The sequence below is a fragment of the Vicugna pacos genome, chromosome 15, assembly GCF_048564905.1.
Source record: "Vicugna pacos chromosome 15, VicPac4, whole genome shotgun sequence".
Taxonomy (NCBI): Eukaryota; Metazoa; Chordata; class Mammalia; order Artiodactyla; family Camelidae; genus Vicugna; species Vicugna pacos.
The window spans coordinates 6,420,727-6,435,325 of NC_133001.1; the positions used below are offsets into that span (position 1 = coordinate 6,420,727).

At 45.0% G+C, this 14,599-nt stretch overlaps 2 protein-coding genes and 2 long non-coding RNA genes across 5 annotated transcripts in view; 1 reads left to right on the forward strand and 3 right to left on the reverse strand.

Annotated features, from left to right (window-relative positions):
- Positions 1-5,991: 5,991 nt before the first annotated feature.
- Positions 5,992-14,599, reverse strand: part of LOC102538218 (retinol dehydrogenase 12-like) — a 305,649-nt gene continuing 297,041 nt past the window's right edge. Inside the window, 3 exon segments of the mRNA XM_072938383.1 lie at positions 5,992-7,110; positions 7,242-7,348; positions 7,839-8,027. Of these exon segments, the coding sequence (XP_072794484.1) occupies positions 6,922-7,110; positions 7,242-7,348; positions 7,839-8,027 (485 nt within the window). The 3' untranslated portion in view covers positions 5,992-6,921.
- On the forward strand, positions 9,476-10,170 carry LOC102533745 (uncharacterized). The gene is made up of 3 exons (XR_012059278.1): positions 9,476-9,670; positions 9,866-9,940; positions 10,017-10,170. It is a non-coding gene; the product is annotated as an uncharacterized lncRNA (long non-coding RNA).
- On the reverse strand, positions 10,325-11,701 carry LOC140685651 (uncharacterized). The gene is made up of 2 exons (XR_012058900.1): positions 11,597-11,701; positions 10,325-11,017 (listed from the first exon to the last, which is right to left on the reverse strand). It is a non-coding gene; the product is annotated as an uncharacterized lncRNA (long non-coding RNA).
- The window catches only part of ALMS1 (ALMS1 centrosome and basal body associated protein), a 135,787-nt gene continuing 134,240 nt past the window's right edge, over positions 13,053-14,599 (reverse strand). For both annotated transcript variants that reach the window (XM_072937564.1, XM_072937565.1), the window contains exons 24-25: positions 14,251-14,350; positions 13,053-13,213 (exon numbers count right to left, since the gene is read on the reverse strand). In XM_072937564.1, coding sequence (XP_072793665.1) covers positions 13,169-13,213; positions 14,251-14,350 — 145 coding nt within the window. In that variant the 3' untranslated portion in view covers positions 13,053-13,168. The remainder of the gene's footprint in view (positions 13,214-14,250; positions 14,351-14,599) is intronic.

Consider the following 14,599-nt stretch of genomic DNA (forward strand, 5'->3'; position numbering starts at 1 on the left):
GGAGCTCAGCCCTAGCCTCCTGACGGCCACGGCGTTGTGCAGAAACTCTGGCTAATCACCTGCATTCCCATGACCTGCTAGGTTTTATGTATAGTTTTGTTGACATAAATTCTTGTCTTTCTCTTCCTTACAACTAATACTGAGCACACTGTTTGGATACAAAAATAAAAATGATGTGTGTAATGGAGATAAAGCCATTTTAGGAAATGAAGTGTTACGACAAATTGATTTATTTGTAGTATATGTGGGACTTTAATGTTCTACAGATTAGTGCAAGAAATGCCTTTCCTAAAGGGAGTGAAATCGAATGTGTTTAAATAGGGGAGAGAGCATGCCTAGATTCTGCATGTTTATGTATCTGCAAAAAAAAACTATCTTTTTACACCTTGATAAGATGTACAATGAAACCCTTCTCTTTTTCTTATGAGAATTGTTACAGATAGAAGAAAGTATGAATTGTGGAAAGTTGCCTTTCTTTAATACATCAATAGTAACAAAATATGTCACAATTGTAAAATGATTATGAATCAATAAAAAATGTAAAAAATAAAAAAATAAAAAAGGTCACAATCACTTAAAGGGATTATTGTAAACTTTCTACATTCCTGGGAATCAGCAGAAAAATCTCAAGGGACAGATCATTAAATCTTCTTCATCAGTGTTAACCTGGACCACGGCTCAGGAAACATCTCTGAGGGTGCAAGACTCTTATTAGAAGCATGTTTAGGAATCTCTGTTTTTGAAAAACCACTTCTGCAGAAATCAACTGGGTAGTTACCAGGCATTTCTGGAAACCATATGTAACTGAGGACATTCAACTCATTAGAAATATGATAAATTATAAATGGTAAAGGCTGAAAGGGGCAAGTTGTGGGGGAAATATAAATTATAAATGGATGCTACAAAAATGAGAAACTCATAACTAGAAAGGAGATAACTGCCATGAATTACAAAAAGAATAAACACAAAATTGTAAAAGAAGATATCTAAATCATTAATAGTGGGAGAAGGAAGCAAGGAAACCCACTGTGGAAAACAGTATGGAGATTCCTCAAAAGACTAGGAATAGACTTACCATATGACCGAGGAATCCCGCTCCTGGGCATGTATCCAGAAGGAACCCTACTTCAAAATGACACCTGCACCCCGATGTTCATGGCAGCACTATTTACAATAGCCAAGACATGGAAACAGCCTAAATGTCCATCAACGGATGATTGGGTAAAGAAGATGTAGTATATTTATATGATGGAATACTATTCAGCCACAAAAACTGACAACATAACGCCATTTGCAGCAACATGGATGTTCCTGGAAAATGTCACTCTAAGTGAAGTAAGCCAGAAAGAGAGAGAAAAATACCATATGAAATCACTCTTATGTGGAATCTAAAAAAAAAAAACAAAACCAAAAACAAAACATAAATACAAAATAGAAACAGATTCATAGACATAGAATCCAAACTTGTGGTTGCCAAGGGGGCGGGGGGTGGGAAGGGTCAGACTGGGATTTAAAAAATGCAGAATAGATAAACAAGATTATACTGTATAGCACAGGGGAAAATATACAAGATCTTGTGGTAGCTCATAGCAAAAAAAAAAAGTGACAATGAATATATACATCTTCACATATAACTGAAAAATTGTGGTCTACACTAGAATTTGACACAACATTGTAAAATAACTATTACTCATTACAAAATGCAAAAAGAAAAAGAAAACAACAGATGTGAGCAACACTTCAGACAAAATTAGCAGAAGGAAGGAAATAAAAAAGGTTAAAGTAGAAATAAATGAAATCGGGAACAGAAAGAACAATAGAAAAAAATATAAAACTAAGAGTTGATTCTTTTAAAAGATAAACCAAATTGACAAACATTTAGCTAGACTAATTTTAAAAAGACACAAATCAATTAAATTTTACTTTTAAAAAGATTTTTTTTTTAAATGGAGGTACTGGGGATGGAAACCAGGACCCCATGCGTGCTAAACATGCTCTCTGCCACTGAGCTATTACCTGCCCTCCAGATCAATAAAGTTTTAAATGAAAGAGGAGACACTATAATTGATACCACAGGAATATAAATAATCACAAGAGACTATTATGAAAAACTGTACGGCAACAAACTGAACAACCGAGATAAAATGGGTCAATTTCTAGAAACATACAACGTATAAAGAGTGAATCCCAGAGAAATAGAAAATTTGAACAATTACGAGTAAGGAGATTGAATTAGTAACCGCCCAACATAGAGAATCTCAGGATGAGATGGCTTCACTGGTGAATTCTACTAATCCTTATTAAACTCTTTCAAAAACTTGGAGTAAAGTCAACATCCCTAAACTCATTTCACAAGGCCTCATTGGCCTAATACCATGGCCAGATGTGGACACTACAAAAAAGGAAAACGACAAGCCAATATCCTTGATGAACGTGGATGTAAAAATTCTTAAATGCTAGCAGACCGAATTCAGCAGCAAGTTAAAAGAACCGTACACCATCATTAAATAGAATTTATCCGTGGGATGCAAGAATGTTTCAATATAAGCAAATTAATAAATGATAAATCACATCAACAGAATAAAAATACAATTCATATGATCATCTCAATAGATGCAGAAGTATTTGACAAAACTGAGTATCTGTGATACTAATGCTCAACAAATTAGGTATAGAAGGAAAGTATCTGGGTGTAGCTGGGGGGAAATCCTCACTTACAATTCAAAATAATGTTTGTACCCACACAAATTTGGGGGCAGAGTGTGTACCATGTGAGTGGGTGAAAAATTCCAAGACAAAAATGTAAGTTAAAGTGGTCCAAGTCAGTACAGCACTCCTGGAAACCTGGCCAAACTAAATGTAAACTCTCTCTGGGGAAAGTAGCTTAATCCTAGGAATCTAATCATTCCTAGAGCTAAACCTCCAAGCACCATGAGGGCACAAAGTCACTGAACACACAAATAAACAAGCTGCCATAAACTATCCAAACCTGCAAAGATGACTGATAGTGGAATGTTGTTACAGTATATAAAATGAGTATATTTCACTTATTTTTAAAAACAGAAAAGGGGATTTAAAGTATAGAAAAGGAACAAGAGAGCAGATTCACCACAAAGTAACTACTAGATTAGTATCTGATTTCTCAACAGCAACAATGAAAGCCAGAGACAAAAAATACTATCTTCAACAGAATAAGAGACAATAACTGTCAACTTTAGCCAGCGAAATGATTCTTTAAAAATGAGGGTGAAATAAAGACATCTTCAAACAAATAAAACTGAAGGAGTTTGCTATTACTAGATCCTGTATTTGTGACCTGTTTCTGGATAAGAAATGGCTACAAACTCAGTGGCTTAAAAGAAAACATGTGTTGTCTCATGGTTTCTATGGGTCAGGAGTCTGGGTACAAGTTAGCTGGGTCCTCTGCTCAGGATCTCACCAGGCTGAAATCCAGGTGTCATTCAGGGCTGCAGTCTCACCTGGGCTCCTAGTCCTCTTCCAAGCTCACTGGTTATTGACAAAATTCTGCTCCTTGCAACCGCAGAACTGAAGCCTCAACTGCTAGAGGCCCCGTGGCTGCTCCACAACGGGGCAGTGTGCTTCTTCAAGGTGAACAGGAGACTCTCATAATTCTGAGAATGCCTGAACCCTTCTAAAGGGCTCACCTGATTAGGCCCGGTCCACCCAAAATACCCTTCCCTTTGATTAACTCAAAGCCAATTGGTTTCTTGAGTCTTTACCTGGTCAACCTATCTAAAATTTCAACCCCAGCCCCTCATCACGGCACTCCCTCTTTCCTTTCTTGCTTCTTTTGTGTCCACAGCACTCATGCCTATGGAATCTTATGACATACTTGTGTTTATTATGCCTCTCGCTCCACTAGAATGTACACCATTGACTTCATGGATACTTGTCTATTTTATCCATCACTGCAGGACAGTAACATATAGAACAATGTCTTGATTAGCTGACACGCCACAAACACATACATACATACATACATTTATTTATTTATTTATTTATTTATTTATTTATTTATTTATTTATTTATTTAAAGAATTGTTGGATATTTTATTGTGGGTCAAGAGCAAAGATTCATCTTTTTGTTACAACTGCTGCTTTTTTAAAATTACAGAAGTATAGTCAATTACAATGTGTCAATTTCTGGTGTACAGCATAATGTCCCAATCATGTATATATATTTGTTTTCATGTTCTTTTCCATTAAAGGTTATTACAAGATATTGAATATAGTTCCCTGTGCTATACAGAAGAAATTTTTCTTACCCATTTTTATATATAGTGGTTATCATTTGCAAATCTCAAACTCCTAAATTTATCCCTTCCCACCCCCTTCCCCCAACATCCGTAACCCTAAGCTTGTTTACTATGTCTTCGAGTCCGTTTCTGTTATGTAGATGAGTTCATTAGTGTCCCCTTTTTTCTTCTTTTTAATTTTTTTTTGGGGGGGAGGTAATTAGGTTTATTTATTTATTTATTCTTAGAGGAGGTACTGGGGATTGAACCAAGGACCTCATGCCCGCTAAGCATGCGCTCTACCACTTGAGCTATACCCTCCCCCTTTTTTCTTCTTTTTAGATTCCACATATGCGTGATATCATATGGTATTCTTCTTTCTCTTTCTGGCTTACTTCACTTAGAATGATGATCTCCAGGTTCATCCATGTTGCTGCAAATGGCTTATTGATTTAATGAATAAATTAATGAATGACACAAACTTTGGAAAGCTTTGAGGAACTCAAATACAGAAAAATGTAACTGAAAGAGGTGAAGAAAACTGTGGTAGACATGAAAAAATATTGTTCATTCACACACACACGCACACAGCCAAATGGTTCTGGCTCTCACTACATCAGCAAACCCCTTTACCAGATACATACCATAATCACAGGAGTGAACTGCCATCGTGTTCAGGAGTCTCTGCACACTCAGGAGGAGGAGATTATGGAGAATGTGCACACAAGGGGGTGGGGACCCTGGCAGCCACCTAGAAGTCTGTCTACCACGAATCCTCATCAAAGGAACTTCTAAAGCATATACTTAAAGACAGAAGGAAAATAATCCCAGCTAGAAGATCTGAGACATAAAAAAGCAAGCAGAGGAAATATGAAACACATGGGTCAGTCGATGCAAATATCAGCTACTGAGAATAACAAAATACCTGATTTGTGAAATTAATGAAATAATGAAATTAAAATACTGGGTTACAAAAGTATACAAATTCAAAGGGAATGATTAATGTTGAAGAATTCTAAGATCTATGTATTATTTAAAAGAAAAATAAAGATACTGATTAAAGATACTGTTTAAATTAAACACACATACAATAAAGAACAGAAATAGACTGTATACTTTCAAAACAGGAGAGGGAAGTTTAAAATGGAAAAATTATTGCACTGCACCGTAAGATGCTCCTAACCAGCCTTCTCTCCTTCACTCAGAGTCAGACTTGTCTCACAGTCTGGTGGGTCTCCCAGCTTCTCCCAGCTTCTTCCCCATTTTCCCTCACAGCTATTTCCCCTGTCAAGTTTCTTGTACATATTTCATCCTCAATTAATTCACATTTGCTTCTCATATGATGTCCCTGGATGAACACAAATCCCAAATTCATTTTATAAAATGAATACATCCATGACAGCAAAACCAGACAATGGCAATATAAGTAAGGGAAAGGGCAGTAAAGGCCAGTCTCATTTATGAACGCAGTAAAAAGTTCCAAACCAAAACACGAGGATACTAAACTTAGCAATGTATATGAAAGTAATACTCTGACCAAGTTGGTTTAAAAGCAAGTTTGGTTTAATACTAGAAAATCAATTAAGGTCTGGGGAAAAAAACAAGATTCATAATAATTGAAAGAGAAGAAAGAAATCTGTTATTATCCCTAGATGGTGTGATGTTCTATGTGGAAAAACCAAAAGAATCTACAGATAACTTATTAGAATTAGATAACTTTTTTAAAGTTGTTTGATATATGATTAATACATGAATTTTAAAATACCACTTGCAATAGCATAAAAAGCAAGGTGCCTGGAATTATAGTAAGACTTATGCATGATCTTTTGGATAAAATTATTCAAAATTTTATGAAGGTATTAGTAAGATTTAAATAGATATAAGTACACCTTGTTCATGTTTAGAGCAACTCATTATCATAAAAACATCAATCCTGCCAAGTAGATGTAGCAAAATCCCTAAAGGATATGTTTCTGTGAAATTTGAAAAGCTGATTCCAAAATTTATGTTGATGAGGGGAGGGTACAGCTCAGTGGCAGAGAGCGTGCTCAGCATGCACGAGGTCCTAGGTTCAATCCCCAGCACCACCATTAAAACAAAACAAAACAAAACAAAAACCTGTTGATGAACAAAGACCCCAGAAAAGAAGAAGTGGGCTCTCACTCTGAGAATTCACCTGCCTTATCAGATGACTAAGCATCCAGGAGCAGCTGGTTTGATAGAAAGATGGAACCATTACCCGGGCAGTTACCGTACCAGCTGGGAGACAACACCCTGTGCAGCTGGGGTGCTGTCCTGCAGTGTGTGGTATATGCCTTCGTCCAGAGGACACTGTGTGGTGCTGCCTCCCCCAAAGCCGGGAACCCTAATAGACCACCGGAAGGACCTTTACTCCCCCGTCACCACAACACGGGGCTTGGTAGGTTTGGAGATTTTAGTGCCCAAGAGATGAACACTTCCATCTGAGAACTGACTATGAAGTAGAAGCTGGAGCTGTCCCCAGGCTAAGCTGAGCTCTCATGCGTGGAGCCAACAGGAAGAGGAAGTGGTCATTACACCGAACAAGGTGACTGATGGTTCCTTGGAATTGACAAGAGAAGGCATAATCCGAGTGAGGGCTGGGAGTCAGGGGGAAGGCGGCGAGTCAGGGCAGGGGTCACAGAGGTCAGTCCATCTTGTCTAGATCTGTTAGTCGGGCTGAAGCATCCCAGAGGCTTTGGGCCACGTGAGGATCTCGGGCAGCTTTAGGGGCAGGAGTTATCACACCGGAACTGCTAAAATGTTTTCCAGAGATGCCATCTAGCTCCTTTGCCAAGCTCAGGTAGAGCACTGGGACTGCACCCTGTTTGCTGTTCTGCGGAGACACGGGGGTGGGGTAGGAGGAGGAGGAATAAAAGCCAGTCAGGCTGTAGCCTGAAGGGACACGCTGAGCAGCAGACCCCCTGCCCCAACCCCTTCAGGCAGAGCCAGCTCCTCCCCACCCACCTTAAAGAAGAGGCCGAGGAGCCAGAAGATGAAACGATATAACCAAGAGAAATTCTTCATGATCTCTGTGTACACAACGCGGGGGTCCACGGAGTTCACAGTCACACCTGCGAGAGACACAGACAACGGTAGTGCAAAGTGCAGTGAGAGGAGGAAAGGGTTAAACGTGGCTCTAGGATGTGCAAAGAGGGGAGGGCCCTACCAGCCCTGCCAGGTGGAGGTGACCAGAGACTCCAGGTGGTGCCTGAATCAGGGATCTGTAACTCACATGAATGGCGCTATCCGAGCCAGGAAGCGCACTTAAGTATTTGAAAGTGCGGGGTGAATTTTAGGGGGAACACGATGGATGGTGTTGCTACTGGAAAATACTGGGAGAGAGGGAGTTGTGGGTGATGAGTGTCGGAAAAAGGGTTGAAATGGAGACGTGAAGATGGGGTTGAGAGAAATAGAGGGTGCACAGATGACAAAGGGTGGAGGTTAACAGCTGGCTGGGGGGATACTGGGAATATTTCATGGTCAGAACATACTGGGATGAGATGCGAAGGACTGGGAGGAAGCCCTGGGAGTGGAGGAGGAGGGGCCGCCAGGGGCAATTACCTGTCCCTTGAAGTCTCTGGGCAAGCTTCCCAGTGAATGAGGCCAAAAGCAGTTTGCTGCAGTCATAGTTCTGGTTGAAGGTCAAAGGTCTACCAGCCCCTGTCAGATGTTTCTCGTCAATGTACCCTTTCTCTTGCCGGAAGGAAGACACGTTGACCACTCGGGCTGCCCCCGCCCGTTGTAGGGCCCCTGGGAGGAGAGAGGACCACACACTCTCAGGGCAAGGCCGGGAGTTCAAGCCCACGCCCGCCCCCCAGCCTGCTTCTCCAGGAGCCCCCGGGGGGGCGGGGCCCCTCCTGGGCTGTCAGGAGCGCGCCCCCCCCCCCCCCGCGCAGGCCCCCAGGCGAGGCGCGGGGGAGCTGGGTGTGCCAGAGGCTGCGTTTCCGTTCCAGCTGCTTTCCTCACGCTTTTCCTCTTGCTTTATTTTACTGTGTCTTTTGTTTTGTTTGTAGGTTTTGTTTTTTTGTGGGTTTTTTTGTTGTTGTTCTTTTGTTAAAATAAAAGTGGGGTTTTGCCTTGTTTTTCTTCCACTTGCCAGCTGTAGGTAATGTAATTGACCCTGGTCTGTATTTTTATCTCACTGAGGGCTAAGAGGGGGGAGGACAGACAGGAAATGCTGTGAAAGCGGTCTTTCACACATTGATACATTCGCTCACTTATTCATTGCACGACTATCCATTAGGCCCCTGGACTATGGCGGACACAAGCTACGTGCTAAGGACATATGGGTGCTAAGTTGAAGGGAAAAGAAATGTATGCAGAGATACTTGGAAAAGTGAGGCTTTAAAAATTTCTTTTGAACTACCTTCAAAAAAAGGGGCAAGTATAATTATTATCAAGAGAACAAGTTAAATCTTAGAAAAAGAAAAAGAAAAAAAGAGTATCTAACTCTAATTTAAAAAAAAAGTCTGGATTATAGAAAGTGTGAAAAATTATAGCCGTCACATATGAGTTTGCCTGTTGTTTCAAAATGCTAAAACTGTCTTGAGCCTACATTTAAAGGAAGAATCACAAATGAAAAGTTGAGCAGGAGGTATCTAGCCAAAAGTTGTTGGAGAGAAAATTATTCTTAAAGAGGACAATGAACCCCAAACTTGCAGACACAGTGACAGGGGCTCACGGCCGAGTTGGAGGCTGATCTTCATGCAGCAGCGTCAGTGCAGGAACAGAGACAGGCACGGGGGCGAAGGGAGCCCTGGAAATGGGGGCAGCTGGGGAGGCAGAGGGGTCAGGGCAGAGTCCACAGCATAATCGGTATCTGTGCTGAGTGTTGGCAGCTGAGCTAAAGCTACTCTGCCTTAAAGGGATGGGAACGGATATTCCAGATAAAGGAAAAGAGATGTGCAAAAGCGCAGCCAGAATTAAAACAGAGTGTGGTCCAAGAGATACAGATTGGCTGGCTGGTGACAAGAGTGTAGGTTTGGGAAAGGCAACGGTGAGGCTCTCAGTCTGCAGAGGGACTTATAAGTGGAGAGAAGCAGCTTAGTTTCTATATCTATAAAGCGTAGACTACCTTCAAAGGACCTGAAGCAAGACAGTGGTATGATGAACGGTGATTTAGCGGCAGGAGGGAAGACAGGAGAGAATTCAGTTTAACGAACTATTACTAAGCTTCAGGGTGGGAGTGGGCCCGGGTCTGGGAAATCAAAGTGGGGTATCACCCTTGCAGGGTCCCGTGCCCTTCCGTGCAGCTGTGGCAGGGGACCATAGCAGCAGGCTATGGGGACGGGCAGGTGCGTCTGTACGAAGCCAGTACAGGAACTCTGCACGTCCAGATCAACGCGCACGCCTGGGCCGTCTGTGCCCTGGATCTGGCTCCCGACGTGGGCAAGGTCAGTCTCCTCCATCCCTCTATAACCTTGTTCCTGGTGCTGGAATGTTCAGAGGAAGTCCACATGCTTATCTCTGCCACTCAGCGTAGCCCCCTCTCCGGGCGCCTGGGTTGGGTGCAGCCTGTAACAGTCACCTGTCAGCGTGTTCCGACTCCCACTGGTCCTCCCTGTGTTTTCTTTTTTTTTTTTTTATAGCTACTCTCTGCGGCTGAAGACACCTTTGTACACATCTGGAAGCTGAGCAGAAGCCCAGAGAGTGGCTACATTGAGGTGTGTGTTGTAAGAGGAGTGGAGTGCGGGCCCAAGCATGAGGCCGCAGGCCCTGAGCAGCCCTCCTCTCCCCTAGGTGGAACACTGTCATGGTGAGTGTGTGCCGGACACCCAGGTGTGTGGTGCCCGATTCTGTGACCCCTCGGGCAGCTCCTTTGCTGTGACTGGCTATGACCTCGCTGAGATCCTGAGATTCAGCAGCATGTGAGAGAGAAGCAGCCCTCCTTCCCACTGTGGTATTATTTATAAAGTTTCCCCCCTACCCAGCCCGTGTCTGACTCCTCAGCATCACAGCCATACTCACGTCCAGGTGAACCGAGCTCCAGGGTGGGGGGATGAGACGGGTCCCGACCAAGCCAAGAGGCAGCCGTCCAGAAGCAGGTGGAGGCTGCTGTTAAATAGCTTTAATGGCTGATGCGGGGTCACGAGGGCAGTGCGTTCCCTCCCGGGGCTCTTCAGTGCCATCCTCAGAGCCGGTTAGTGCAGGGGGGTAGGGCAGGGGTGGTTCCAGTTTTCTCCCAGGAAGGGTTTGGGGGGTCTCAGCCAGTCCTGGGAGCAAGTCCCTCAGCACCATGGCAGCCACAGCTTAAGAGGGGCTTCTGCTTCCCTTCCCAGCCCACCCCTAGTCCAACAAAGGGAGGGAGGCCAGGCTGGCCAGTCTGCTCCAAACAGCGCTGTACCTACAGCCAGCCACACACAGGTCATCTTCTCTTCGGGCCAGATCCTGCTGCCAGCACCTTTCTCACACTGGTGACTGGAGCCACGTGTGGGGTGGGCCTTTGCTGCAGAGGCCTCTGGACTGTGGGGATCGCTGCAGGGGGAGAGGGGCAACTGAGCGAGAAGCCCCAGGGGAGTGGTCTGGGGGGACAGCATCCAGGGAGAATGTTCGAGGTCTCCCCCAGGGCAGGGAATGGATCCGGGCTGGGGTTGGGGCCACTGAAGCAGGCGAGCAGGAGTCAGGCAGGGCAGGCCGGTCTGTAAACATTGCTAGCCAGAGTGGGGGTGTCTCCAGTCTTGCACCCTCCCGCTGGGCCAGGATGTCTGTCACCGCTGCGATGTCATCCAGTGGCTCAATAGCTGTGGCACCAGGAAGGGGTTGAGGGGAGGGGGCTAGTCAGCGCTTAGGTCCCAGACCGCCCCAGCCCTGAGCATCACCTGTCACTGTCATATGAAAGCAAAGCCTGGATCTCAGCCGAGATCACGTTATCCTGCAGGAGCGGCCCCTCATCTGGGCCCCCTGGGGCCACAGATTCTGACAAGTCTACAGGGTACGGGGGGCAAGGTGGACAGGGAAATGGGGGTGGGCAGAAGAGGATGAAGAAATCAAGAAAGAGGAGAACGAAAGCAGAGCCAGGCAAGTGACGGGTCAGAGGGAGAGACAGGAATCCGCGTGCAGGAAGGGAAACAGAAAAGAAGAAATTAGGAGAACAATCCGTGAAATGAATCTGGGTCTGTGGGGTTTTGCTTTGAACTCTGGTGGAGGTGGCGTTAAGAAGAGTTGGAGAAAAGAAGGGAATACCGCAGAACTGGTGGGACCTGGGTCTCCAGAGTTCTGCCTTAGCCCAAAGTGTGCGGCCTCTCTGCTTCCATCATCTAGGCTCCCGTGAAGCCCCCAACTCAGCTTCCCGTTAGGTCCCAGGACGCACTTCCACTCACCCATCTCATGGTACAAGGACCCCTGCTTGGCCAGTACTTGGGGTGGTTTCCGGGGAGCAGAGCTTTCAATTTGCGTTATTTCATCACAGCACTGCCTCCACTGACCTGAAGGGAGAGCACTGATGGGGGTGAGTAGGGGAGGACTGTGATGAATTCTAACAGATAACCTAGGACGAACAGTATGGAAGCTGCAGAGATGTATTTCAACAAAACGAAAAAGCTCCTTACTGAGCGATTCCAAGGTGAAACGGGACGGACGCCTTACATGCATGCAGTAATTTCCCCACTATTAGAAATGTGCAAGTCCAGACCGGCCACTGGGCAAGGCTAGTTTAGATGGAACTCAACTGTCACAGGGGTAACCAGACTAGAATCACAGCATGTTAGATCTGAAAGGAATCTTAGAGATCTTCTAGTCCAGTCTGCTATTTTATAGGCCTGGACAGGGAAGCGATCACTCAGAAGCAGCCCAGTTTGCTGTGGAGAGCAGGGCGCAGAGCACGGTCTCCTTCAATCCAGTGATCCACATCCTTGCTGCTCAAAGTGTGTGTGGTCCACGGACCAGCAGCTTCAGCGTCACCTGGGAGCCAAATCTGTATTTTATTGAACAAGACCCCCGCCACCTCCCCCCGGCATGGTTTTAAGGTAATTGCAGAGGTGCAAAAGTAAAGCAGGAACAAGCAAATGCTTCTTCAGCGTCCAGCCTCTACAGGTGTCACATCAGGGGAACTGCACCTCTTCAGAGGAAATGGAACGTCACATGGAAAGGGTGTGGAGAAGGAGTGTCAGAGAATCCACGTGAGAAGGATTGGGACCAAAGATGCCATCAATCTGCTCTGGCCCCCAAGGTCTCTGCTGAAGGGACAGCGTGTGGGCTTTACAAGAACCAGACCTAGAAGCGGCACAACCCACATCCCACTGGCCAGGGCCAGGTCATGATTTACATCAAGCGTCTAATGCCTCCCAAGTTGTGTTCTACCAAAGGCTGGTGGTGCCAGAGGAAGCTGGAATGGGGCTAGGAGGTGGCTCTGGACCCAAGGTGCCTGTGTCTGCCCAGAGTCTCTGGGCCCCACTACGGGGACCCTAACCAGATGCTGTCTCCACAAAGCCCACAACTGCATTTCTAAACAAAGGTCACATTTCATCTCACAGCCCATCTCCCCTGACTGGTGCCTTTAGACTGAGGTTCCCCGCATACCTCGGGAAGACACTGCATAGCTCCCTGCCCCTCTCCAGATGGGAAACAAATGACCCCCTGCTGCTTGCTTTACTATGAGTCAATCAGAAGTTATTTATTTTCTAAAAGTATAAAAACACATACAAAAAGGGACTCACTCTTGGCTAGAATGAGATAATACCATTGTAACGAACATCCCTGTGGGCAAGGCCACTGTGGAGAAAGGACTGCTCCCAAACTGTTAGTAATCTTGGTCATCACTATGCCCGGGACTCTAAATTACACATGGACAACAGGCTAAGTTTTATTAAACCAGACTCATAAAAGTAAAGACTGTGCTCCTCCAGGCTGATAAAATATAATTCCAAGGCTCTGAGGAAAATACTCGTATGATGTCAGTCCCAAGGAACTTTTCTCCCCAAGAGTTGATTGGCCACTTTCTGTGGAAGAAAAGAAAGGCAGGAAAGAAGTTAGATACCCCTGCCGTCAGAGGCAGACGGCCACTCCTCACCCCAGACGTGTCGCTGAGGAGACCAGCGTGGTTCTCCCCAAACCTTATTTCTCTTTCCCAGCAACAAAAATGATGGTAATTATACAAAAAATACTTCCTGAAGTGTTTAGGAAAGATGATCTACAGTGTATTATAGTCTGTACAGAAATGTAACAGTAGTTATAAACTTAAGAGACTAATCCATCCATCAGTTCACAAACTCACAAGCACAGTGAGGGCCTGGGCTCGGGCCTCCCCGCCTGAGGGAGCCCAGCCTGGGCTCTGGCATGTGCTCCAGAAGGAGTTCTCCAGCCTCACATCGGCCTGGTATGAGCTCATCTTTTGGTTTCTGACTTTCAGAGTCCTCTGGGGGTGAAGTGGAGGGTTGGGAAGGAAATGAGAACAGTGAAGGATCTGGACCTTTAGGCACAGTAGCCCATCTGCTTTCTTCAGGAATTAATTGGTAGCAAGTCCCCTGGCTTGTGAGGCTCTGGGACTTGCAGCACCACTGGTTCCACGGGGACAATGGGCAGGAAGTGGTAGTGGCTTCCAGGCTCTGACTCCTCAAACTGTCAGCTCTTAGGCCACACTTGGACATTTCCCAATTTATCTGAAAAGTTCTAGCAGTATATGATTTACCTACAAGAGGCATAAAACTATCACTTGGGCCTCTGGAACAAAAGCTCAACAATTCCGATAGATGTAGGCATTTCCAGCATGATGTCTGAACTGACTCCTAAGTATGAAATTTGCTTTCATTCCAAATGTCTGCCTGGAAGGTGCCTTCTTTAGATCTGTCTTTTGAGATTTTTAAATTTGAAATCTAGCTGCAGGTGCTTTAATCTTTTAAATTTCAGCAGTGGTACAGTGTGTCATGAGCTTAAGTTCACTCTGCAAATACGGTTAATGCAAACAGGTCAGATGGATTTTTCTCACTTTCTCTTTCCCCTGACAAACCTCACCAATCCTGCTCTAGGAATGACTGACCTTCTTGTACAGCTGGGCTCGCAGCCGGTATGACTTATATTCCGATCTCCTCTTTTCCTCTTCTCTCTTTTTCTGGACTTCTGGAAGCTGCTCATAAATCCTTAGGAATGGCACCAATGGAAAGACAGAAAGCAGTGAGTTCACCTGACCACACAGGCCCGCGATCGCTGCTCACCACATTGCCCTAAGCTCTACTGCCCTCCAGCCACTCAGCCCTCAGGCAGGCCGCGGGCCTGCTGGGTGCCCAGCTTCCTGTTAGGCACTTGGAGCCAAAGAACCCTGGGCTGGAGTGCTCACGATCTGGAGAGGGATACAGGGGAATAAAAACACAATAAAATCCTGCTGATAG